We start from the raw sequence: 24,303 nt of genomic DNA, 5'->3' as shown, positions 1-24,303 counted from the left end.
TCCTTATTTACTCCAACGACCCAGTGCAGCACGTGAAGGACGTCAGGGAGGTGTTACAGCGCCTGAAGGAGAACCACCTGTATGTGAAGCTGGAGAAGTGCAAGTTTCACACCAAGGAGGTGGACTTCCTGGGCTACAAGCTGTCAGACAAGGGGCTGGCAATGGACAAGGACAAGGTGCAGACCATCCTGGACTGGCACAGCCCCAGGACGCGCAAAGATGCCCAACGCCTACTAGGCTTTGCCAACTTCTACAGGAAGTTCATCAAGAACTTCTCTCGAGTTACGGCTCCCATCACTGACTGCCTGAGAGGCAAGCAGAAGTTCAGGTGGACACCAGAGGCGCAAGCAGCGTTCGAAAGCCTCAAGAGGGTGTTCGCCTCAGACCAGAACCTGTTCCACGTGGTTCAGGACGCGCCCCTACGCATTGAAACAGATGCTTCTGATAAGGCTGTGGGCGCCATTTTGTTGCAACTGGACGCCAACAGAGAGTGGAGACCCTGTGCCTTCTTCTCCAGGAAGTTGACCCAGCCCGAGCGAAACTACACAGTTTTTGATCGGGAACTTCTTGCGATCCACGCGGCGTTCCAGCACTGGAGACACTTCCTGGTGGGCGCCAAGCACCCCATCCAGGTGTGCACAGACCACAAGAACCTGGAGTTCTGGAGAACTGCCAGGGTGCTCAACCAGCGGCAGATACGGTGGGCGGAGTTCTTCTCGAACTTCAACTTCTCCATACACTACATCCCAGGAGAGCAGAATGTCAGGGCGGATGCCCTCTCCCGCAAGCCAGAGTACATGGAGGAGGAGGCGCCACCAGCCCCAAGGCACATTTTCCCCCCGTCGGCATGGTCCTGCGGAGCAGCAGTGGTGAGCGAGGCAGAACTCACAGCACTGACGGCAGCGGATGAATTTGCCAACCGCATCTTCAGAGAACTGAGAGGGGGGAGGGAGCAGGCAAAAGACTTTGCAGAACGCAGAGGGCTGCTTTTCTACAAGGGTGCGCTGTACCTACCCACCACCCAGCTTCGACGTACGGTCCTCAAGCAGATGCACGACAACCCTACAGCGGGGCATTTTGGAAGGGACAAGACCACTCACCTAGTCATGAGACACTTCTGGTGGCCAGGGGTGAGGGAAGATGTTCGAGACTATGTAAGGGGCTGTACCACCTGCCAGCGGGCGAAGGTGGTCAGAGCAGCGCCACCAGGGTTGCTGGAGCCCTTAGCCACACCACACAGGCCGTGGGAAGTGGTGTCCATGGACTTCATCACAGATCTGCCTTCGTCCAGGGGTAAGACTGCAGTGTTGGTGGTGGTGGACCTCATGTCCAAAATGTGTCACTTTATACCGTGTGCCAGGGCAGTCTCGGCAGAAGAGACAGCCAAACTGTTTGTTGATCACATTTTCAGACTGCATGGATTACCTTTAAGGGTTATTTCGGATCGTGGCCGCCAATTTGTTTCCAGGTTCTGGCGGCGGCTCATGAACCTCCTGCAGGTGGAGGTCAGCTTGTCGACGGCTAGACACCCGCAGACCAACGGACAAGCGGAGAGGGTCAACGCCATTCTGCAGCAGTACCTGAGATGCTACGTCAGCCAGCGGCAAACGGACTGGGTGGATCGCTTGCCACTAGCAGAATTTGCCTACAACAATGCAGTGCACGTCTCCACAGGGGTGTCGCCCTTTAAGGCCAATTACGGGCGCGACCTCAGATCTTTCCCAGAGAGGGAGAGGGAGGAGGAGGAGGAGGGCCCACAGGCTGAGGATTGGGCAGAGGAACTGGAGACGGTGCACCAGCAGCTCAGAGAACACTTGGAGAGGGCCAAGGAAGCGTACAAAAAGGGGGCAGATCGCCACAGGCGACAAGGGGAGGTCATCAGGGTGGGGGACAAGGTGTGGTTGTCCTCGGAGGGCCTTCCCACCAGAGGGAGGTGCAAAAAGCTGGCACCCAAATGGCTGGGCCCCTTCACGGTCACGCAACAGGTCAACCCGGTGGCATACAGGCTGGCACTGCCAGAGGACATGAGGGTGCATCCAGTGTTTCATAGATCGCTGCTGTCGCCGTACAGGGAAAGCAGCAGGCTCAGAGACAGCGAACAAACCCCCGAGGGAGGGGGGGAGAGGGAAAGCAGGGAGCAACTCAATGAGGCCACGGCCATCCTGGATTCAAGGTGGGGGGTGGGGGGCCTGGAGTACCTCATGGCATGGGAGGATGCTCCACCGTCCCAGAATGAATGGGTTCCCGCCACTCAGATACAGGAGGAATTCTTGGTGGAAGAATTTCACGCCCTCTTTCCCCACAGACCCAAGCCCTGGCACATGGAAAGGGAGGGGGAGGAGGAGGAGGCACGGGAGAACAGCTCACCATGGCGCTGGGAAGCGGAGTTTGAGGAACCAGAGGATGAGGTATGGGTGTCGCCAAGATCCACCCAGTCAGAGGAAGGAGCAGCTTGGCAAAACATTTTTACCCCCACCAGCTCTGACGCCACGGACTTTTTGGGATTCCCGTCCTCCCAGGCGGAAGGGGGGGGCTCGCAGGACTGGGGGGAGGTGTTCACACCAACGGGCTCGGAGAGCACCGAGTTTTTAGGCTTCCAGTCGTCACCGACACATGGGGGGGGCCTGGGGAGGGGTGAAGGAGAGCTTGGGAGGGGGGTGGATGTGAGGGACAGGGGATATCGCGAAGTCCCTCCCCTCCTGAGTTCAAGCCCGTCCCCGAGCAAAGGGGAAAGCAGGGAGAGTTCCGATTCCAGTGGGGAAGCAGGAAGTCGTGTCCGAGGCTCAGGCAAGGTAGAGGAGCCAGGGTCCCAGGTGGGACAGGAAGGGGCAAGTAAGGGGGGAAGACCCATCCCCCCAACTCCAGAATTACGCAGGAAGAGGAGGGGCAAGAGGATGGGTCTGCCAAAGCTTTTGTGTTGGAGAAAGACGCGCCAAAAGCCATTAGGAGGTTCTGAAACCGACTGACAACATCGCTCCGTGTAAATAGCAATGACTTGAGCACTGTAAATACGCAGCACCAATAAAAGAATAAAATGCAGAGCTGCGTAGCGTCGTTACTCTGAAGTAGTCCACTCCGGCCACTGTGACACCATAAAGACTGGTTTGCCTTTCGGTATTTATTTGTATATGCTATCTGCCTGACGTTTGGTTTTGGCTTCTGTGTCAGCGTTTGTATATGGTTCTCTTAATTGTTTTCTTTTTGTACTAATAATACTTGATTGAAACTTGATTGAATCTTGTGCCCTTGCGTGCTGCTTGTATTGTACAGTATTGGACTTTTGAAGAAATTGGCAGCATTAGCCCATTATTTCAGTTTTTGTTCCCCTCAAGGCACTGCTCTGTTCTCTTTGGCTGCATGCGCACGATACGTTCAGAGCGCATTTTTCTCCTCGGAGAATTCTGGGTGCGGCGATTGGTTCAGAAGCGATTTCTGGAAACTGTAGCGAGGTGAGGAGGAAACCGCAAGGCCCAGAATTCTTTGAGCGGAAAAACATGCTTCAAATGTGCTTTTTAATAGTTATTTATTGATACTTGTTCAAAGATATACAGAAATGAATACATATTGCAAAAGTATCTTCTTTATAACACACAGAAACAAAACAGCTGCTTAATATAAAGAAAGAACAAGGGCAGAAAGGAGAAAAGGAAAAGAATAACCTAAAGAGATACAGTGGTACCTCGTGTTATGGACGGGATCCGTTCCGGAGGCCCGCCCGTAATGTGAAATGCCCGCAACTCGAAGCACTGTGTCTGCGCAGGCATGCGGCGCGATTTGGCGCTTCTGCGCATCCATGAGCAGCAAAACCTGGAAGTAACCCATTCCAGTATTTCTGGGTTGCCGCGGGACGTAACACGGAAAGATGCAACATGAAGTGGATGCAACACGAGGTATAACTGTACAGAGACAGTAGGGCTGGGCGATTTCTGGTTTTCAACATGGCAGTATATCACCAGCTAACCATTGTGATATATTGATATATCACTGTGTCTGAAATAAGGATGGAGCTATGCAGAGGCATTGGCTGGCTTCACTGTTTTCCCCACATTGTGATTTTTGCAAAGCACATGCACACATAATAATTCACAATACAGTGGTACCTCGATTTAAGTATGCAATTGGTTTCGGAAGTCTGTACTTAACCTGAAGCGTACTTAACCTGAAGCAAGCTTTCCCATTGAAAGTAATGGAAAGTGGATTAATCCGTTCCAGACGGTTCCGCGGAGTACTTAAACTGAAAGTACTCAAACCGAGGCGTACTTAAACTGAGGTATGACTGTATATTGCCAGGTCAAAAACTATGAAACCGATATCATGGTTTGGATTTCAAACTGGTTTTGGATGATATAGCACCCAGCCCTAAGCGAGAGAAGAAAGAGAGAGAGAGAAGCTTAGAGAAAGATAAAGAAAGAAAGATAAAAGGACTTCCTCCGGCTCTCTGTCCAGCAGCCAAATGTAGAATTCACTCATTAGGATCCAACCATTCTATCATCTATAAGCCAGTATTTTTTCGATCTTCAAATCCAGATATTACAAGTTCATTTTCTCTTTCGTACAAAAAGTCCACAAGTTCAAATGGACTTTAAAGGTATAGTGCAGGCATCCCCAAACTTCGCCCCCCCCCAGATGTTTTGGACTACAACTCCCATCATCCCTGACCACTGGTCCTCTTAGCTAGGGATCATGGGAGTTGTAGGCCAAAACATCTGGAGGGCCGCAGTTTGGGGATGCCTGGTATAGTGTGTATTACAGCCTCTCTCTCCGTGTCTCTCTCTTTCCCCCCACCCAAAGGCACATTGGATTGCCACAGGTTGAAATCTGTATAACTCTCTCTAACCTCATCACGCACTGTCTTCCAGCTGAAGTTGGGGGCCACAGCCCCCCCAAAAGCCCCAACATCACAGGCCATTTCTAGTAGTGTTTCCACATCTGCCTCTGACCTGTAAGCCTGGGGAGAAGTCCCTCCAACGTTGGCCATGGAAATGACTTGTGGGCACATCAGTTGGAGTTTCTAGCCTCCCTCCAACTATTTGTTGCATGGCTTTTATGTTTGCTAATGAAATGCGTACTTCCTTGTGCAGAGGTGGAGATTCATGCCTCTCTGCACAGGCATTTGCTCAAATGCCCATTTGATCTCCATAAGCGTTTAGTGACAGAAAGATACAGGCTATTATTTTATTTCTTTATTTTTGCTTAGGTGGTGCCCGGCCAACTTAGGTGGTCTTCTCTCCTGGCTTTGGAATCTCCCCGGTCTCTTCGTTCCCATTGCATGTCCCACCCCTCTCCTCAAGTGCTCATCCTTCTCCTGTCTCTTCCTCTCTTTGCAGCAAATGGGGGGGTCCCAGCCCTTGGGTTCCACGGCCGGCGCACAGCCTTTCCTGGCAAAGCAGCCTGGCGCTTTGCCAGTGACACAGGGGGTCCAGCAGCAGGTAAGAAGGGGGATATGAGAGAGAGAGAGAGGCTGTAGAACAGGCATCCCCAAACTGCGGCCCTCCAGATGTTTTGGCCTACAACTCCCATGATCCCTAGCTAAGAGGACCAGTGGTCAGGGATGATGGGAATTGTAGTCCAAAACATCTGGAGGGCCGAAGTTTGGGGATGCCTGCTGTAGAAGAATGTAGTATTATTCAATATGGAGCAATGGTGGTGGGAAGTTAAAGTTAAAAGAGAAAAAAAGTTAACATTTATCAATAACGATGATGATATAATTAGGGAACCTATATTAGACTTTTCGTAGGAAAAAGAAATGAATGATTATGAGACACCTTGGCTTAAAAGAAATATTGTTTAACAGAAAGTGGATGTATGGATCGAAAGTTTTAAGTACTGTAATCATATTTTCTGGGTTTTTTTAATGTAACCAGCAGCTGGAAAATCCTTTTTTTGTTAATTTTTTCTTCTTTTTCTTTCCCCCTCTCTTTCCTTTCTTTATTTCTATTCCCCCTTACTTTTCTGTTTTTACTTATTCGATTTGTATTTTCTGCAGTTGTGTTTTTATTGTATTATGGGATAATCTTAATAAAAAATCTTAAAGGGAGAAAAAAATTAAAAAGAGAGTTTGCTCTAGTTGTTTGCTCGGCGAGGGCGGGAAGCAAACGTAATGAGGAGCAATGAGGAGAGGCTATCCGTTGGCAACCTGACCTTGGCATCGCATTGCCTGCGCTCCTTTCTCATTGGCCACCTCTCTGCGTAATGCCCACCCCTTTTTATTGCAGATTGGTGGGCAGCAGTTGAGCCCTGGCATGCCTCAGGTGGGGATTATGGAAGAGCAGCAACGGCAACAGGGCCTGGTGAGTCAGCTTGCAGAAATGTCTTGAGAGGGGTGGCTCAGGCCACCCTCAGAGCCCCAGCCCTTTCATGCAGCTCAACCTCACCCCATGGGGCCGAGTCCTAAAACCCAAGGGGGAGATGTATAGGGTAAGGGGGAAACCTCTGGAGTTTAACCCAGCTGCCGAATATCCAACTGATGTGGTGCTTCAGGACTCTAGCAACACCAACAGGCCTAAATTTTATCTCTGCCACATTTGTTTTCCTCTTGCTGTCTCAAGCTGGCAGAAACAGGCTAAGTGTGAGATAATAAGACCGTTCCTTTACCCATGAGTACTTTTTTGCAACAGCCTGTCTTCCCTTCATGCAAACCTCTGTAGTCTAAACCACTGGGCCTCTTGGGCTTGCCGATTGGAAGGTCGGCAGTTCGGATCCCAGCGACGGGGTGAGCTCCCATTGCTCTGTCCCAGCTCCTGCCAAACGAGCAGTTCGAAAGCACGCCAGTGCAAGTAGATAAATAGGTACCGCTGCGACGGGAAGGTAAACGGCCTTTCCGTGAGCTCTGGTTTCTGTCACAATGTTCCGTTGTGCCAGAAGCGGTTTAGTCCTGCTGGCCACATGACCCGGAAAGCTGTCTGTGGACAAACGCCGGCTCCCTCGGCCTGAAAGCGAGATGAGCGCCGCAACCCCATAGATGCCTTTGACTGGACTTAACCATCCAGGGGTCCTTTACCTTGACCTATAATACCCTTTTGCAATCTGGCCGCTGCAGAAGCATTGCAAATAATTCGCACACCTGCTCTGGGTGTCAACCAGTCTTGTGGGTCAATCTCTGCGTTGCCCTTTCACGTGTCTCTCATTCGCCAGGCACTGCTAGATTTTATGTGGAGGATGCAGGCCCAACCTAACCCTGAGGTGGGGTGGTGAAGCCAACAGCACCACTTCAGTGGGTGGGAATGGCAGGGCACGGCCTGATTCACCTCAAGCGCCAAAAGGGGATTCTTCACCCCTGGGAGGCCAGAACGGCAAGCTTGACCATGTTTCCTTCTCTCCCCCCCCCCAGTTGCAGCTCCGAGTGCAGCAGCCTCAGCCAGCAGCTCCAGCCACCAACCAGCCTCCACAAGCACAAGGCCCCCCACAGTCCGGGCCCCAGGCCACTCAAGCAGGCGCCATGCTTCGACCCCAAAACCCTGGAGCCAATCCTCAGCTCCGCAGCCTCCTCCTGAGCCAGCAGCCGGTAAGAGCGATCTCCCTCCTCTCCACCGTGGCATCCTGCTTCTAAAAAAGTCCATTCATTTACTTAGAACCATAGAACTTTCGAATTGGGGTCATTAGCGCTAGGCGAAAATGTTCCTCTTTAGCCAGGCCTTTGGCTGATTGACAGCCAATGCTCTTTTAAAATGTGTTGGGGGGTGGGCAATTATTGGGTTGCTCTTGTTTTTGTTTTTATTATGTACTTATATGTTTTTATCTTGTGACCTGCCGAGACCTGCAGGTGCAGGGCGGTGTACAAATTTAATAAATAATAATAGTAATAAATGTGTTGTGGGAGTGGGGATTATTGGTTTGCTTGTGTTCTTATTTTTATTGTGTATTTTGGGTTTTATATATATATATTGTTCATTTTATGTTGTGAACTGCACTGAGATCTATGGATGAAGGGTGGCCTACAAATTTAGTAAATAATGATGATGATAATAATAATAGCCAACCCTGCTCAGTTGAAGCCCTGTGATTTTGGTGCAAGAGAATGAGTCGGTTCAATCTTCTGCACAACAGCGTTTGAGCTGTTTCCAGGCAATTTCACCAAGGATCTGGATTGATCTGGAACCGTGCAAGAGCTGGATCCTTCTGTTATGGGAATGGCAAGATTCCCCCATTTAGCTCTGACGATAGGAGGGTATACCATAATCCTCTTGGATATAGAATCATAGAGTTGGAAGGGACCCTGAGGATCATCTAGTCCAGGCATGTCAAACCTGCGGCCCTCCAGATGTTTTGGCCTACAACTCCCATGATCCCTAGCTAGCAGGACCAGTGGTTGGGGAAGATGGGAATTGTAGTCCAAAACATCTGGAGGGCCGCAGGTTTGACATGCCTGATCTAGTCTAACCCCCTGCAATGCAAGAATAGGCACCTGTCCCCATACGGGCATCGAACCTGTTACCAGCACCGTATGCTAACCAAGCGTTCTCTCTCAGTGGAGGAAGCCTGCTGGACAGGGTGACTCCTCCTTAGCAATATCCAAAGCAGGGCCAAGTAAACTGCTATACTGCTCTCCAGTAGAGGTCAGTCCACCACCATCTCCCTGTTGGGTTCTGTCCTGTCTTCACTGGCAGAGGAAACTGAGAGCTTTTGTATAATCTCCAGATTTTGTATAATCGGCCACGAAGCTTTTACTCTTAACCTAGATGTATATTCATCTAGGGCCACCCCACCCCTGCTTCTTTTAGGAACCAGGGTCAAAAGCAGGGGTAGGCATCCTAAGGCCCGTGGGCCAGATGCGGCCCAATTGCCTTCTAAATCCGGCCCACGGACGGTCCGGGAATCAGTGTGTTTTTACATGAGTAGAATGTGTCCTTTTATTTAAAATGCACCTCTGTGTTATTTGTGTGGCCTGCCTGGTGTTTTTTACATTAGTAAAATGTGTGCTTTTATTTAAAATGCACCTCTAGGTTATTTGTGGGGCATAGAAATTCGTTCATCCCCCCCCCAAAAAAAAATATAGTCCGGCCCACCACATCGTCCGAGGGACGGTGGACCAGCCCATGGCCGAAAAAGGTTGCTGACCCCGGATCTAAAGCCTATTCTGAGCAGGTACACACTGCAACACACCTGAGGTGCTGGCCAGGTAGGTGATGGGAATGGAATCACCTTCTAGTGGAGGGAGAAAATAGCCCCACAGCCTCTCATATGTGGAGAGAGAGCCCTGTTTTAGCCACTCAGGGCAGACCCTGATACCTAGGAGAATATTGGAGACAGAGAGGGAGACTTCTACAGACGGAAGGTGGGGTGCTGGGGGCGAGACTGAAAGGAGCAATCGCTTTGCACTGTCGCCCCTGTAGCGTTGCTAAGAAGGTGTACCTGTTCGAAGACTCGTCTCCTCTTTCCCCTGTGAACGAATCCTCTCCTGCCCTCTGATCTCCTCTACCTTCCCTCCTATGCAGCCCCAGGCAGGAGTTCCTCAATCCCAGCAGCCCCTCCACCACCTCCAGCAAGGTTCTCCGGGAATGTTGCCGCACCAGCCCATGGGAACAGCTCTGGGGCATCAGCCTCCCGGGCAGCAGCAGCTCCAGCTCGCTGGACAGGGCCTCATGCACCAAGCTCCAGGGCAAGCGTGGCCAGGCCAGATGGGGCCGCGGGCGGCACTGCCAGGTAGGGTGTGCGAAATCTGCCTAGAACCAAACAGCCAGGTGCCTTTCCCACTCCGGAAGCAGCTGTATCTAAGAGCTGGGGGGGGGGAGGGTCTTTGTTTTCAAAGGCTTTGGCCCAGAGAGGGGCAGGGGAGAGACCGGGAGATCACCAGCATCTTGATGACACACCTCACCCCAACTTCCCCAATGTTGGCACTCAGCAACTTCTTATAGGATAAGGAGCTGATATTTGCAGAACTCCACGACACAGTTGCCGGGGGACGGAGTCTGCTCCCGCAAGCAGAAGCACTGCCCCCACCCCACCCCAAACCACAGAGCCAATACAGGAGGATACCCCCCACGGTTGGTCAGAAAGAATCGGCAAGAGTTACGCTCCCCTTGTTCCTCTCAAGTCAGGGCAACCAAAGCTTTTCTCGGTGGCAAAACCAGGCTGAAGTAGGTCTAGATAATCTGCTTCCTCCCTCCTCGTCTATAATGGCCTTCCCTGCTGTATCTCCCCCCCCCCCCAGGTCAAATGCTGATGAACGCTGGTCCCCGGGGCCCAGTCTCCCAGCCAGGTTTGCAGCAGGTTCCTGCCCCCAGCATCATGGAGGACGACATCCTCCGGGACCTCATCTGATGGCGGAGGGTCCTGCTCCAACACCACCTGGGGTGGAAGATTGTTTCTGCGTTGTGGACAGTGCCGCTCTTCCGGACAACATTGCCATCTTCCTTTCTTTGTGTGTAATATTCCCCCCCCCCCCCCGGTTTGTTAATGTTATCCTCTTCCCTTTATGTCTTGGTCTTTTCTGAGACAGGTTCATGCCCACAGCATCTCTGCCAGTTCCTCTGCCTGCCTGCCCCTCCCTTGCTCCTCCAACCAGGCTCAGAGCTGAGGAGTGGACTCAGGGACCCTGAGCATTAACTCAGCAGCCGGCCCTTCGCAGAATTTGGGAGGGTGAAGATGGAGGGGGCAGATAAGAAGCAGTTCCCATGCCAGCTTTGCTGAGGGTCTGCGCCGCAGAATTGTGAGGCTCCCAGAGCGAGAAGTGGGATTGAATGAGTAAGAGCAGGGGTGATAAATCGGGATCTGTATTCTGTGCCACTGCTAGACTTGTGATGATCATTTATCTCTCAGCCTCAGTGTTCCTTACCTGTAAAATAAAGAGTTTTAAATGGTTGCTGTTGTGCAATTCTGCTGGCCGGTTTTAGTGTTTTGTATTCGAATCCATGACCTGAAGTTACTCAGGCAGGGATTTCAAATTTGAATACATGCATGAAATAGATGGCAGTTCGCTTACACTTTAATAATTCTGTTAAGTATTTAAGGTGCTGCAATACTTCTTGTTTTTCCTTCAAGTTACTAGCCTGACTATCCCTCCAAAAACGGAACTATCCTGTGTCCCTAACTTTCATTCTCCACTATCACTGCACAAAACATCGCAATATGCATTCAAGCCAGTTTTCAGACTGCCTAACTGGGTCGTGTTGCCCATTTTCTGAAATGTTGAGGTTTCTTAGTGTAGAAATCTAGTTCTGTGGATAACAGTAGATTGAGAAAGGAGGTTAAGAACCACCATTTTTTAAGGAGTTAATTTAGTTTTCATTGTGGGTGAAAACTAAGAGAGAGGAGGAGGTTGGAGCTCAGAGTTTCCTGAGCTCTTTAGGAAAGCTAAGGTGTGCCCTGTTAGAGAGGAGTGGAAAGGGAAACAGAATGGGCAGAGAACAAGTGAAACAGACTAGAAGTCAGGACTCCTGGGTTCTTTGTACCTCTTGACTGAATCACTCACAGAGACGCATGTGCTGCTGTTGGTCCTGGATGGTGTTTATTATAACTGCCCCCCCCCAATTTAGACAAAGGGGTTTGAGTTGCTACAGGAGTTGGGCCCAGTGCCCTGAACAGTGCAATCGCTGGAGGCCACTTTGCAGAGGTCGCAGTGGCAGCTGACAGCCACAGGGTATGTGAAGATCGGGTCGACACCTGCTGGGCATCCGCGCAGCAGCATGGTCTCATAGCGGACCTCCCTGTAGGTGCAGACTCTCTGGTTGAAGACTATTCGCTCGTCCTTCAGCGACATCTCCTGTAAAGGAAGTCGCCGGGCAGGGAGGACAATAAAGGGAAGTTACAGACATTGCTGACTCGCCCTTGCTAACATAGGAGTAGCAGGGCAGCAACCAAAAGGAAAACCTTACAGGGAACTTCGTAAACAAGTTCTTTTCTACCATCGAATTTTATGAAATAAACCGGCCTTTAACATTGCCACACTTAACATATTTCTATCCCTCCCATCTTCCAAGGCAGTCAAGGTGGCTTACGTGGTTCTCCCCTTTCCCCCCTCACAACTCGGTGAGGTAGGACAGGCTGAGAGCAAGTGCCTGGCCTGATGCCACACAGTGAGCTTCAAGACCGAGTGGGGATTTGAACCCAGGTTTCCCCTATACAGCACCCTTAACTACCAGTACTGCACTGGCTCGGCCTTCTTCTGCCCGCTGTTAGCACCTTGTCATATACGGGCCTGGCCTTGAGTGCACATTTGAATTCCATCCTGTTTAGCCTCTCTCCTCACTGAGCAGAGCCGGCATGGAACAGGTTGGCACAGGGATGGGCTCCCAATGCCTGCTACATCCTGCAGGTACAGAGATCCTCAGTGCAAGCCATTCTTAGAGACAGGTGTGTTCTTTCCCCTATAAGTCAGCCTTTCCCAACTTCATTCCAGAAGTTTTGGATTGTGGCTCCCTTCAGCCCTGGCTATTGGCCGTGGCTGAGCCAGATTTAAGTAGCAACCCCAAACACAGATGGTGAGACATAGTAAGGTAAAGGTAATGGACCCCTGGACGGCTAAGTCCAGTCAAAGGCGACTATGGGGTTACGGCGCTCATCTCACTTTCAGGCCAAGGGAGCTGGCGTTTGTCCACAGACAGCTTTCCGGTCCATGTGGGCAGCAAGACTAAACCGCTTCACAATGGGACACTGTGACGGAAACCAGAGCGCATGGAAACGCCGTTTACCTTCCCGCCGCAGCGGTACCTATTTATCTACTTGCACTGGCGTGCTTTCAAACTGCTCATTTGGCAGGAGCTGGGACAGTGCAATGGGAGCTCACTTCACCGCAGGGATTCGAACTGCCGACCTGATTGGCAAGCCCAAGAGGCTCAGTGGTTTAGACCAGTGTTTCTCAACCAGTGTGCCTCCAGATGTTTTGGGACTAAAACTCCCATCATCCCTAGCTAGCAAGACCAGTGGTCAGGAATGATGGGAGTTGTAGTCCCAAAACATCTGGAGGCACACTGGTTGAGAAACACTGGTTTAGACCACAATGCCACCCGCGTCCTTTTACCTTTTTTGTTTTTGTTTTTTTTTGAGGCGTAGTGCCAGCACAAAGATCTCACCTGCCCTTTTCTTAGCACTGCTTTTTGGAAGGCACAGTGACATGCTCACGCACTTTGGGGTTCAGTGCTAAAGCCCCCCCAAAAGGAGAACAAGCTGTAAAGCTTCGTATAATCAGCAAATGTCCAATTCTGAACTCTGCTGAACAGTGTTTCTGGATAACAACTACAGTGGAACCTCGGTTTACGAACACGATCTGTTCCACAGAGGTGTTCGTAAACGGAGGCATTCGCTCCCCGAAGGCAGGCTTCTGCACATGTGCGAAGCGCCGACAGAGTGCTTCTATGTGCGCACTGTGCAGATCGCTTCTGCGCATGCGTGAGCTGCGCAAATCGCATCTGCGCATCCGATGCCGCGGAACCCAGATGTAAACACTTCCGGGTCTGTGGTGTTCGTAAACGGAGGCGTTCGTAAACGGGACTGTTTGTAAACCGAGGTACCACTGTACTGTTTCGTTGAATTCTTCATCACCCAATTAGTTCAACAGTTGTAAGTAGAAAGATATGTGATTTCTTCATTAACCAATCTTTTCTCGAATAGATATACTGTAATATACATGCGAATGAAAAATACTCTGGAACAGTGCTCATGCGATTATGTAGTCACATGAAGAAATTACATATCTTTCTACTTACGAGTGTTGAACTAATTGGCTGATGAAGAATTCAGCGAAACAGTAGTTGTTATCCGGGAACACTGTTCAGCAGAGGTCAGAGTTGGACATCAGAATTGGACATTTGCCGATTATATGAAGCTTCGCAGCTTGTCTGGCACCGTGATTCATTTAAGGACCTTCAGAGACTTCAGTTTGTGCGTTTTGATGTTTTGAATCATTCCATAAAGTTTTTAAACATTGTCATTGTTTCCGGCCATTGTGTTGCTTTTGATATTGCTGGCTTCCTAGAATGTCATTTCCCATTCCCTCGCTTCACAACACCCCACATATGCACACGACCACGCACACGCACTCACCCTGGTCTCACAGTAGCCGCTGCAGATGGTGGTGGTGATGGGCATGCAGACGAGGCAGTCTTCTTTCTCTGCCGCGATGGTGGCATTGATGGGGCGGCATATGGGGGTGTCGCTGGCGCTGCCCGCGTTGCTCCTGCTGCGGCTGGCGGTGGGGGTAGCCACCAACAGTAAGAATGCTGCCAGCAAGCGGATCTTTCCCTGGTTGTAAAAGGAGGGAGAGGTGAGAAGCAGGGATTGAGGAGTCTGAGAGCGAGGCTAGTGACGCCTGACGTCTATACCAGGTGTTGGTGAAATTGTTGCCATGGTGGTTTTAAAGGGTTGGGTGGGTGGGTGGCGGTACCAGAAGGAGGCAAGGTTAGAGCTAATGAGGCAGGAAGTGCTTGAGCATCAGGAGAAAAGTCTTGACAGCAGGCGCGACAACACAGCTGTTATAAGAATTCTAAGGTCTCAGATATATAGGTGAAACTCGGAAAATTATAATATCGTCAAAAAGTGCATTTATTTCAGTAATGCAACTTATTGTTTTTTTATTTATTTTTACAAATGCTTTCTTTTGGAAATTCCACAGTAATAAAACAAATAGTTACAATAACACAAAAATAAACATCGCTATTACATTTCATTAATTACCTTCCATTTATAATTGACCCGCCTAACGACAAATAATTACAATTACAACAAATAAAGGCTTGACATATCTTGCTCTGCATGTCATGCATCTATCTCATATTGGTTTCACCTTTTAAGTTGCGTTACTGAAATAAATGCACTTTTCGACGATATTCTAATTTTCCGAGTTTCACCTGTAAAACAAATGTTCATAAATATACAAGGCAAACATGTATATGTACATATGTAAGGATATAAACCACATGTCAGAACTAGTACAGGAGAACAATCCTGAAGCCATTTTGACCCTCCCAAATCGACCTCAAATATTTCTCTGCAAAGAGGAAGGAAATGGGGAAAGCTTTCCAATTGTCTTTTGACTGTAGGGGCTTACAACTCCCTTTTCCAATACAGTTTGGGAAGTATCTGTTAAGCTGAACACACTATCAAGATGCGTAAGAGATTCAGGAACTAAGTATTTACCATCATAAAGGAATGGCCAGGCTACCGATTTTCTCCTACCGATAGGGAACCCACTTAAGATCTCTGTACGGGCTCTGGAATACCCCATAAGGCAGTGTTGTCCAAACTTAGGTCTCCATCTGTTTTTGGACTACAATTCCCATCATCCCTCACCACTGGTCTTGCTAGCTAGGGATGATGGGAGTTGTTGTTCAACAATAAATGGCGACCCAAGTTTGGGAAGCCCTGCCATAAAGGAAAGGGAGCAGTTTTTCTTATAACACAACCAATTACCTAGAGTGGTGTTGGGCTCTCCTCACTGCCGAGTTCTACAAGGGCAAAAATGAGGCACCATTTCAGCAGCAGCAGCAGCATACCACTGCGAACAGGAATTATTCCCACTCTAAGGCTGGTCCAACACATTTAGACGCCCGCGGCAAGGCATGCCATGGATGCCCAAGCCCAGATCCAGGCTCACACTCCTGCAGCATGGGAGGAGACCAGGATCAAAGCAGCCACTGACTCTGGGCAGAAAGGGGCCATTCCACTAGCTGTTACCGCTGTTCTTCGGTTTTCAGCTGCCTCCTTTGGCTTACCCGAAACCGAGTCTGGATTGCGATCTCTCGCCCCCTCAGAGCATGCCTCACACTGCCTCAATGGCGCGCCAGCCATGCTTTAGGGCACTGAGATTGGAGCAGGGAATTGCCTCCTGAGGGTTTTTCCTCAACAAAAAATTGTAATTCTGTAAACCTTAAGATTCCCTTAGTGTCTTTTTCACTATGCCCTCCAATATTTCTCCAATTAAAATAGGAACGTCATTATTATTATTATTATTATTATTATTATTATTATTATTATTACAGTGGGACCTTGGTTTATGAACACCTCGGTTTACGAATTTTCGGTTTACGAACGCCGCGGACCCATCTGGAACGGATTACAGTAATTCACTTTCCATTACTTTCAATGGGAAAGTTCACTTCAGTTTATGAATGCTTCAGTTTATGAACAGACTTCCGGAACCAATTACACCCATGCTTCGGGTTAAGTACGCCTCAGGTTGAGTACTCCGCGGACCCGTCTGGAACGGATTAATCCACTTTCCATTACTTTCAATGGGAAAGTTCGCTTCAGTTTATGAACGCTTCAGTTTAAGTACTCTGCGGACCGTCTGGAACAGATTAATCCACTTTCCATTACTTTCAATGGGAAAGTTCGCTTCAGTTTATGAACACTTCAGTTTATGAACAGACTTCCGGAACCAATTGTGTTCATAAACCGAGGTACCACTGTATCATTATTATTTGTTTATACCCTGCCCAGCCACTCTGAGTGGCTTCCAACACATATGAAAACATTTTTTTGAAAATAAACATTTTAAAACTTTCCTACACAGGGCTGCCTTCAGATATCTTCTAAAAGTTGTCTAGTTACTTATCTCCTTGGCCTGTTGGGGGGGGGGGGGTCACATAACTCCATACCCTACAATATTTCTCCAATGAAAATAGGGACGTCCCAAGGAAAAGCGGGACATGCCGGGATCAAATCAGACACCAGGACGGCTTCTGCAAACCTGGGACCGTCCCTGGGAAATAAATATAGAGACACTTGGAGGATTTGATTTGCCTGTAGCTTGCATGGTACCCTTGCTGCCGTCGCTCTCCCTGAAATGCTTAACCCACTTTGCATTCGAAAGACCCAAGCAGTAACCATTGCATTGCAACCTCAATAAACAGTTCATGCTATTCTCCAGTTGCTTCCCTCAGCAGTGAATGAGCAAGAATCGCACACTGATCCCGTGTTCTTCTGCTTCAGCAGGCGCCTTTTTCATTTACACCTACCTGTATCAACTTCATCACGTCTCCTGGGCTGGCCTGGATCGGAGTACCTCCGCCCCCTACCTTGCACATCCTTTTATAAGGTCTTCCCCCTCCCATCACCCAACCCACAGAAGCCTCAAGGACAAAGCTGCAGGCTGCAGCATCAAACGAAGCTAAAAAGGCACTTTCACTATTCTCCTGGGAAGCGGCTTTTTTCGGCTCTTCCTTTCCATTCAGCCGATAACAACACCCTCCAACATTTATCCGATGAAAATAAGGGGTGTCCTACCATATCCTCCAACACTTCTCCAATGAAAAATAGGGACATCCTAAGGAAAGGTGGGGTATTCCGGGATCAAATCAGAAACCAGGCTGGCTTCTGTAAATCCCTGGAAAATAGGGACACTTGGAGTAGGTCTGCCATACCTCCGGGATTTCAAAGGCCAAAGAGAATTTCCAAAATGTGGCGCTTTGTCCTGCATCTTAGGCAAGGCAATAGAAAAAATCACCGTTTTTTGGGTGGCGTTTTTGTAGTGGGAAAGCTAAACAATTTTCGGGTTTTCTTTTAAGCAGCTCAACAATTTCGGCGGCTAATAATAAATAATAATAATAATAAAGCTCTTCCTTAAAAAAGCCCAGGCTGTCCTGGTTTTTACATTTTAAAATATGGCAACCTTAACTTGGAGGGTCTCAGAGCCTTAAAGGCCATGGCAATGTGATATGATGCCCAAGGTGCATGAAGGCCCCAAGGTGGGCTTCGGCCCTGACAGTCCTTTTGCCCATTCCCCAGGGTCCGAGTTAACTTCCCCCGCCTGCTGGGGGCATCTCCAGAGTCTAATCCCAGCCACTTCCTGCTCATTCCTCCTCCCTCTCTAACTGGTCCCACCAAGGTGTCTCCACAGGGCTCATGACCAGGGGTGGAGCAAGGTGGGAGCAGGTGGTGGTGGACCGCCCTGGCTGGGTGTCATCACTGAGGGGGGTGACATTTCCCCCTTCATTTTGACATGGAGGAGGCAGGCAGGCAGGGAGATGACGGGAAGGAGGCTGGCGAGCAAACAAACATGTGGAGGGTGGAGAGAAGAAGAGAAGCAGAAGCTCCCTCAAAAAGCTCAACAACTTTGGTCAATCCTTCCCTTAAAAAAGTTCAACAACTCCTGGCAATGACAATGGATCACAGCCTGTATTTTTTATACTTTGAGCAGATTGCAGTCTCATAGAATCATAGGATCATAGAGTTGGAAGAGGCCACAAGGGCCATCCAGTCCAACCCCTTGCCAAGCAGGAAACTCTTGGGAGTCCAACTAGATTTCAGTGTGTGTGTGTGTGTGTCAATAAATTTTTTGCACCGGGTACCCCCTGACCTTGCTACACCACTGCTCATGACAGAAAGGCTCAGCAGGTTAACAGCAGGTTCTGGGACCAGGGCCAGTTCAAAACATTTAGCTGCCTGTAGCAGTGCCACAAATGCCATCTGTCCTACAATGCATTTGGTACCTAAGGCCAGCCTGTCACGGTCTGGTCGGCAGGCGGTTGAAGCCCTGGCTGAGGACGTCAGGACCAGAGGCAAGATGGTGGTGTAGAAGCAGGAGCAGGTGCAGGGCTGAGGGTCCAGCAGCAGGCAGTGTCAGGGTCAAGGAGCAAGGCAGAGGCGAAGGTCTGGGAGTCAAGGAGCAAGGCGTCGGCAAGGCAAAGGTCCAAGGGTCGAGGATCAAGGTGTCAGCAAGGCAGAGGTCCAAGGGTCGAGGATCAAGGCGTCGGCAACGCGAGGGTCCAAGGAACAAGGTGTTGGCAAGGCGAGGGTCCAAGGGTCAAGGAGCAAGAGGCCAGAGGCGACCAGGCAGGGATAGCGTTGCTGCGGCAAAGAGCTGAAGGGAAATGCTGAGCTTTTATCCCTCCCAGCTCCTGCTACCAGGTGCAGTGAGGTATCAAGTGGCCTCACCTGAGTGACCACTCCTTGCCTCTCCAGCACAAGCTGAGGTCTTCACCTGTGTGGCCACTCCTTGCTTGTCCAGCACAAGCTGAGGCAGGCCCCAGTCCTGCAAAGCACTACAGGCCCCAGAGCCTGACTCCTGCCCATACTGCTGACACAGCCACGTTTTATTGGCGTCTGAGGAAGCGAATCCCACAATCCCCCTCCCCGCTCTCTGGCAATAAATATACAGTTATAATAATGTCTCCCTTATTATTTATTATTGTTTATTGAATTTATATACCGCCCTATACCCGGAGGTCTCAGGGCAGTTCACAGAATTCAATCAAAATATAAAACCACAAAATACATAATAAAAAACAACAACACAACAACAACAACAACAGAATACCCCCCCCAAAAAACACCCCACATTTTCCCTGAAACATATGTTTGTACCGTGCTCTAAATTTGGGATAAAGTGCTGGTTTGTATAATTATGACTGTCCAGAAAAAGCTGGAATTTTCAGCAGAGAACAATCTTCTGAACTATATACCTATTGTGTGGGACAACAAAAATGGATTCTATGTGCTCTAATGGTAGCCAAGAGACTGATATTGATGAAATGGAAGGATAAATATATGATCCCCTTTAATAAACGGATTGACAACATGATAACACTTGCCACTAATGAATAGACTGCTTAGAGACGTAGACTTCGTTTGGATAAATATGACAATATATGGAACGAGTTTATGCAAAATGTAGGCTTTTGATATTTACATATGTATTAGGAGAATAATATCAAATTTATATAAGAACATATGGGTTAGGACATTTCTCATATATTGTATATATCAGTGTGTTTCTTCTTTCTACACATTTTTAAGGCTTTTTATTTTTATTTCTCCCCTCTTTTCCTTTGCATCACTTTATTTCTTCATATTTGAAACCTTCTTAATAAAATATTAATTTATAAAGTTACAATAAGTTAAATTGCAAAAAAACCCCACCTTCTTGTCCCTTCAGGGCACCCAAAATCAGGTGCCTGAGGCAGCCACCTCACTCTGCCTAATGGTGGGGCCAGCCCTGTTTAGGCCTGAGATGTTGTGTTTAGTCGTTTAGTTGTATCCGACTCTTTGTGACCCCATGGACCAGAGCATGCCGGGCACTCCTGTCTTCCACTCCCTTATGCAGTTTGGTCTGATCCCTTAGCTAGGGATCAAATTAATCCCGGCAGTGCTGGTGGATAATAATAATAATAATAATAATAATAAAACTAATTTCATACCCCACAAGTGTTCAGAACATGTTGGAGACAATGTAATCTGCATTTCAAGATGAAGTCAACCAGCTTCCACCTCGTGCTGCCAGCTTGGTAGCAGCAGTAACAAAAAACAAATGAAGTGGCTAGAGATTTTTTTCCTAGGCCGTGGGTTCCTATTTCTTGTCCAAGGCCATTAGCTCTGGGCTACACCAGGTGTGTTGCTAGGTGACAAATCCCTGCTTCCTTTGACACATCCCTTCTACCTGAGTGGTGTCCCTGAGCCATGTCCTTGCCATGGTGGAAAGAGCAGCGGGAGAGCAGCTTGCCTTGAAAAGCAGCCAAGTGCCAACTAATCTTGAGCTTGGCTTCCTAAGAGACATGAGCCCATTGGGATGCAAACAGTTCAATCTTGCTCGGTGCTGGGCTGAGACCCCCTTAACAGAGATGAACTGATGATGGTTGACGATGGGCTTTTTCCACGAAGAGATCAAAGTAAGTTGGCAATGCCAGATGGGAAAGCGATCGCGAATTTTAAGGATAAAATATATTGAGTGAGTTTACTTATACGCCATGTTATGTACTGAGCTGAATCATAGAACAATAGGATCCAGAATCAGCAGTCTGATTGGTCCTCAGGAGCCACCCAATCCAACTCCAGGTGGAAGTGAATCCGCAACGTGATTGGCCTGCAGGAGCAGCCAATCAGGAGGCTGGCAGAAGTCAATCCACAAACTGATTGGCCCACAGGTGTAGCCCTGAAGTAGCCAATCACACAAAGCCCATTGTGTAAATAATGTATATAAGCAAATGGTTTTGGGAAAAGGGCATTCTTCTCCTCTTCTTCTCCTTGATGACTATGAGCTGAATAAAGAGCATGAAATTCACTCTCGACTCCGAGTATATTTCACTGGCGACAAGGATGGGATCAACATTTCTCTGATGAAAATAGGGACGTCCCATTCCACGATACCCTACTCTGGGCAGCTTCCAACATATAATAAATATTATTATTTAAAAAATCCCTATACAGGTTTGCCTTTGGACGGCTCAGGGGCCGGATAACTGCATACCCTCCAACATTTCTCCAATGAAAATAAAGACATCCGACCTACGGAAAAGTGGGACGTTCTGGGATCAAATCAGAAACTGGTGCGGCTTCTCTAAATCAAGGACATCCCTGGAAAATAGGGATACTTGGAGGGTCTGATTTGCTGCTTTTCCACCGTGCCCAAATCAGCTTACAGCAAACATTCAAAACATCGAAATACAAATATAAGAAACACAGAGCACGTCAGTAAATTCTTAAAAATGACCGAGATAAATTTAACAAACATAGAATAAATTCAATATTACAAAAAAAGATGGAGAAAGAAAGAAAGAAAGAAAGAAAGAAAGAAAGAAAGAAAGAAAGAAAGAAAGAAAGAAAGAAAGAAAGAAAGAAAGAAAGAAAAGTAGACTTTGAGCTGGTTCAGGGTCACCCCTCTGGAACAGGCACCTCTTCAGTGGGCTGTTTATCAGCAATGAGCTTAGTATATGTCCTTGGGGCAAGCTTCTCTCTTCCTCTCAGCCTAAAATTGGATTACCCTGTGTATGCTGTTGTGAGGTTTTTTTTTTGGCAGATGGGTAGAGTGCAAATAAAACAGGATGGAACAATGATGGGCAAAAAATGACCCTGAAAGAGGGCACTCAAATTCTGATGGGAAAGTAACAAGGAATGGACAATGGAAACTGTTGCTGTCTTACCGATATCCCACCAGTCTTCCCTGTCTTCCTTTTCGGTTTATTATAGTAGCTTTCTTACACAGCTACATTCCCAGAGAGCCAAAGTGAACGCTGGGCCTAGCTAGCTCTAAAAATGCAATGAAACTTGTCTGTATATGTTTGTTTGCACTCAAAACACATGTGATTAACAAAACACAAATGGTTTTGGAAGAACGTGTCTGACAAAGGCTGAAGCTGAAAGAGTTTGCCACATCAATAAAACCCCGATTTTGTTAAATCACAGTTACACATATATTATTTTAGCGCTTAACTAAATCCCAGTCCCCAAAGGGATCCGGAGCAAGCTTGTGCAAAGTGCCGTTGGATGCCTTTATAGCTGTCTATCTACCACGCACACATACCTTTTGAAAGGTCGTTTCAAAACACACGCTGTTGATTAGAGCCGGCGCTATAGCTTGTGTCTGGAAACAGTTAAACTACACATTCATAGCAGTATGGAAGAGTTTGTGCTGGATGCTTTTTAAGAGATTCCCCCCCCCCCCCCCCGGGCCACCAGCTGGTACCTGCCGAAGCAGTACTTCAAAAACACACCGAAGCAATGAATGCCAAAGTGATGTAGTAGCTAAAATGTATTTATTAACTCACTTCTTTTATATATATGGGACCCAGGTGGCGCTGTGGTTAAATCACAGAGCCTAGAGCTTGCTGATCAGAAGGTCGGCGGTTCGAATCCCTGTGACGGGGTGAGCTCCCGTTGCTTGGTCCCAGCTCCTGCCAACCTAGCAGTTCGAAAGCACGTCAAAATGCAAGTAGATAAATAGGAACCGCTACAGCGGGAAGGTAAACGGCGTTTCCATGTGCTGCTCTGGTTTGCCAGAAGCGGCTTTGTCATGCTGGCCACATGACCTGGAAGCTATACGCCGGCTCCCTCGGCCAATAATGCGAGATGAGCGCGCAACCCCAGAGTCGGTCACGACTGGACCTAATGGTCAGGGGTCCCTTTACCTTTACCTTTATATATATATATTTATTTGGTTTTACGTTTCAAGTTTACAATCATACCACAATGCATCCAAAGTTACAAGGATCTCCCGAATCTCTGGACTTCCCACCTTCCCTTCCATGGGTTCTGTTAATAAACCTTTTCTACTGCACCTTTTTTAAAAATAATCCAATTTTTTTGTAACTCCATTGTGTCCACAGCTCTCGTTACATTACTAGTGTTATTGCAGTCCTGCTAATGTTTTCAACTGCTTTCGTGGTCTTTAAGGTAAATTGTAATTTCCCCCCATTCCTTATTAAAGTTTTGGTCTTCCTAGTTCAGGCATCCCCAAACTGTAGCCCTCCAGATGTTTTGGCCTACAACTCCCATGATCCCTAGCTAACAGGACCAGTGATCAGGGATGATGGGAATTGTAGTCGAAAACATCTGGAGGGCCGAAGTTTGAGGGTGCCTGTCCTAGTTCCTGAGCTTTTCGGTCAGTTTTGCCATTCCAGCATCGTTTGACAGCTTCATTTGCCATTCTTCTCTGGTAGGGGCTTTATCTTGTTTCCATCTCTAACAGCATCCGCGCAGCTGTCATCGCATACATAAAAAGTATTTTCTGCTCTCTTGGAATTTCGGCACTTATAATTCCTAATAGAAAAGCCTCTTTTTTATATAAAGGGTATTTTAAATTCTTTTTCCAATTCATTATACATCATTTCCCAGAATGTTTTTATTAACTTGCATGTGACGTCCACCACATATGGTAAAAGGTGCCTTCTTTTTCTTTACATCTTCAGCAGGTACCTGTCATATATTTTTGCTAACATAGGTAAAGGTACCCCTGACCGTTAGGTCCAGTCGCGGACGACTCTGGGGTTGTGGCGCTCATCTCGCTTTATTAGCTGAGGGAGCCAGCGTACAGCTTTCCAGGTCATGTGGCCAGCATGACTAAGCCCAGGCATCCCCAAACTTCGGCCCTCCAGATGTTTCGGACTACAATTCCCATCATCCCTGATCACTGATCCTGTTAGCTAGGGATCATGGAAGCTGTAGGCCAAAACATCTGAAAGGCCGCAGTTTGGGGATGCCTGACTAAGCCGCTTCCGGTGAACCAGAGCAGCACACAGAAACGCCGTTTACCTTCCCGCCAGAGCGGTACCTATTTATCTACTTGCACTTATCTACATGCTTTCGAACTGCTAGGTTGGCAGGAGCTGGGACCGAACAACGGGAGCTCACCCCGTCGCGGGGATTCGAACCGCCGACCTTCAGATTGGCAAGCCCTAGGCTCAGTGGTTTAGACCACAGCGCCACCCACGTCCCTTTTTGCTAGCATATTTGGTGTTAAATACCAATGGTACATCATTTCCATATAATTTTCTTTCACGCATGCCGTGAATTTCAAATCATTTTTCCATAAAATATTTATTAACTCACTTCTGGTGTTTTGGACTACAATTCCCATCAGCCCCTGCCAGCCGAGGCTGATGGGTGTTCTTCCAAGGAGTTCAAGGGAGCAGCATACATAGTTCTTCCTCTCACACT

The 24,303-nt window shown here is 48.3% G+C and overlaps 2 protein-coding genes across 8 annotated transcripts in view; one reads left to right on the top strand and one right to left on the bottom strand.

Moving 5' to 3' along the window:
* Positions 1-10,813, top strand: part of MED25 (mediator complex subunit 25) — a 34,059-nt gene extending 23,246 nt beyond the window's left edge. For 4 of the 7 annotated variants that reach the window (XM_035135795.3, XM_035135794.3, XM_035135800.3 and 1 more), the window contains exons 16-20: positions 5,328-5,429; positions 6,216-6,290; positions 7,331-7,504; positions 9,435-9,642; positions 10,151-10,813. In XM_035135795.3, the coding sequence (XP_034991686.2) occupies positions 5,328-5,429; positions 6,216-6,290; positions 7,331-7,504; positions 9,435-9,642; positions 10,151-10,260 (669 nt within the window). In that variant the 3' untranslated portion in view covers positions 10,261-10,813. The remainder of the gene's footprint in view (positions 1-5,327; positions 5,430-6,215; positions 6,291-7,330; positions 7,505-9,434; positions 9,643-10,150) is intronic. The other 3 variants (XM_088655027.1, XM_088655026.1, XM_035135796.3) reach the window with 1 other exon arrangement.
* A 611-nt stretch (positions 10,814-11,424) lies between these two features.
* LOC118094597 (lutropin subunit beta-like) lies at positions 11,425-16,961 on the bottom strand. Its single transcript, XM_088655808.1, has 3 exons — positions 16,893-16,961; positions 13,981-14,223; positions 11,425-11,701 (listed from the first exon to the last, which is right to left on the bottom strand). Exons 1-3 carry the CDS (start codon positions 16,959-16,961, stop codon positions 11,471-11,473), a joined length of 543 nt encoding a protein of 180 aa, XP_088511934.1. The 3' UTR covers positions 11,425-11,470.
* Positions 16,962-24,303: the final 7,342 nt, after the last annotated feature.

This window comes from Zootoca vivipara, chromosome 12 (genome assembly GCF_965207765.1).
Source record: "Zootoca vivipara chromosome 12, rZooViv2.hap1.1, whole genome shotgun sequence".
Taxonomy (NCBI): domain Eukaryota; kingdom Metazoa; phylum Chordata; class Lepidosauria; order Squamata; family Lacertidae; genus Zootoca; species Zootoca vivipara.
This window is presented reverse-complemented; position numbering and strand designations above follow the sequence as displayed.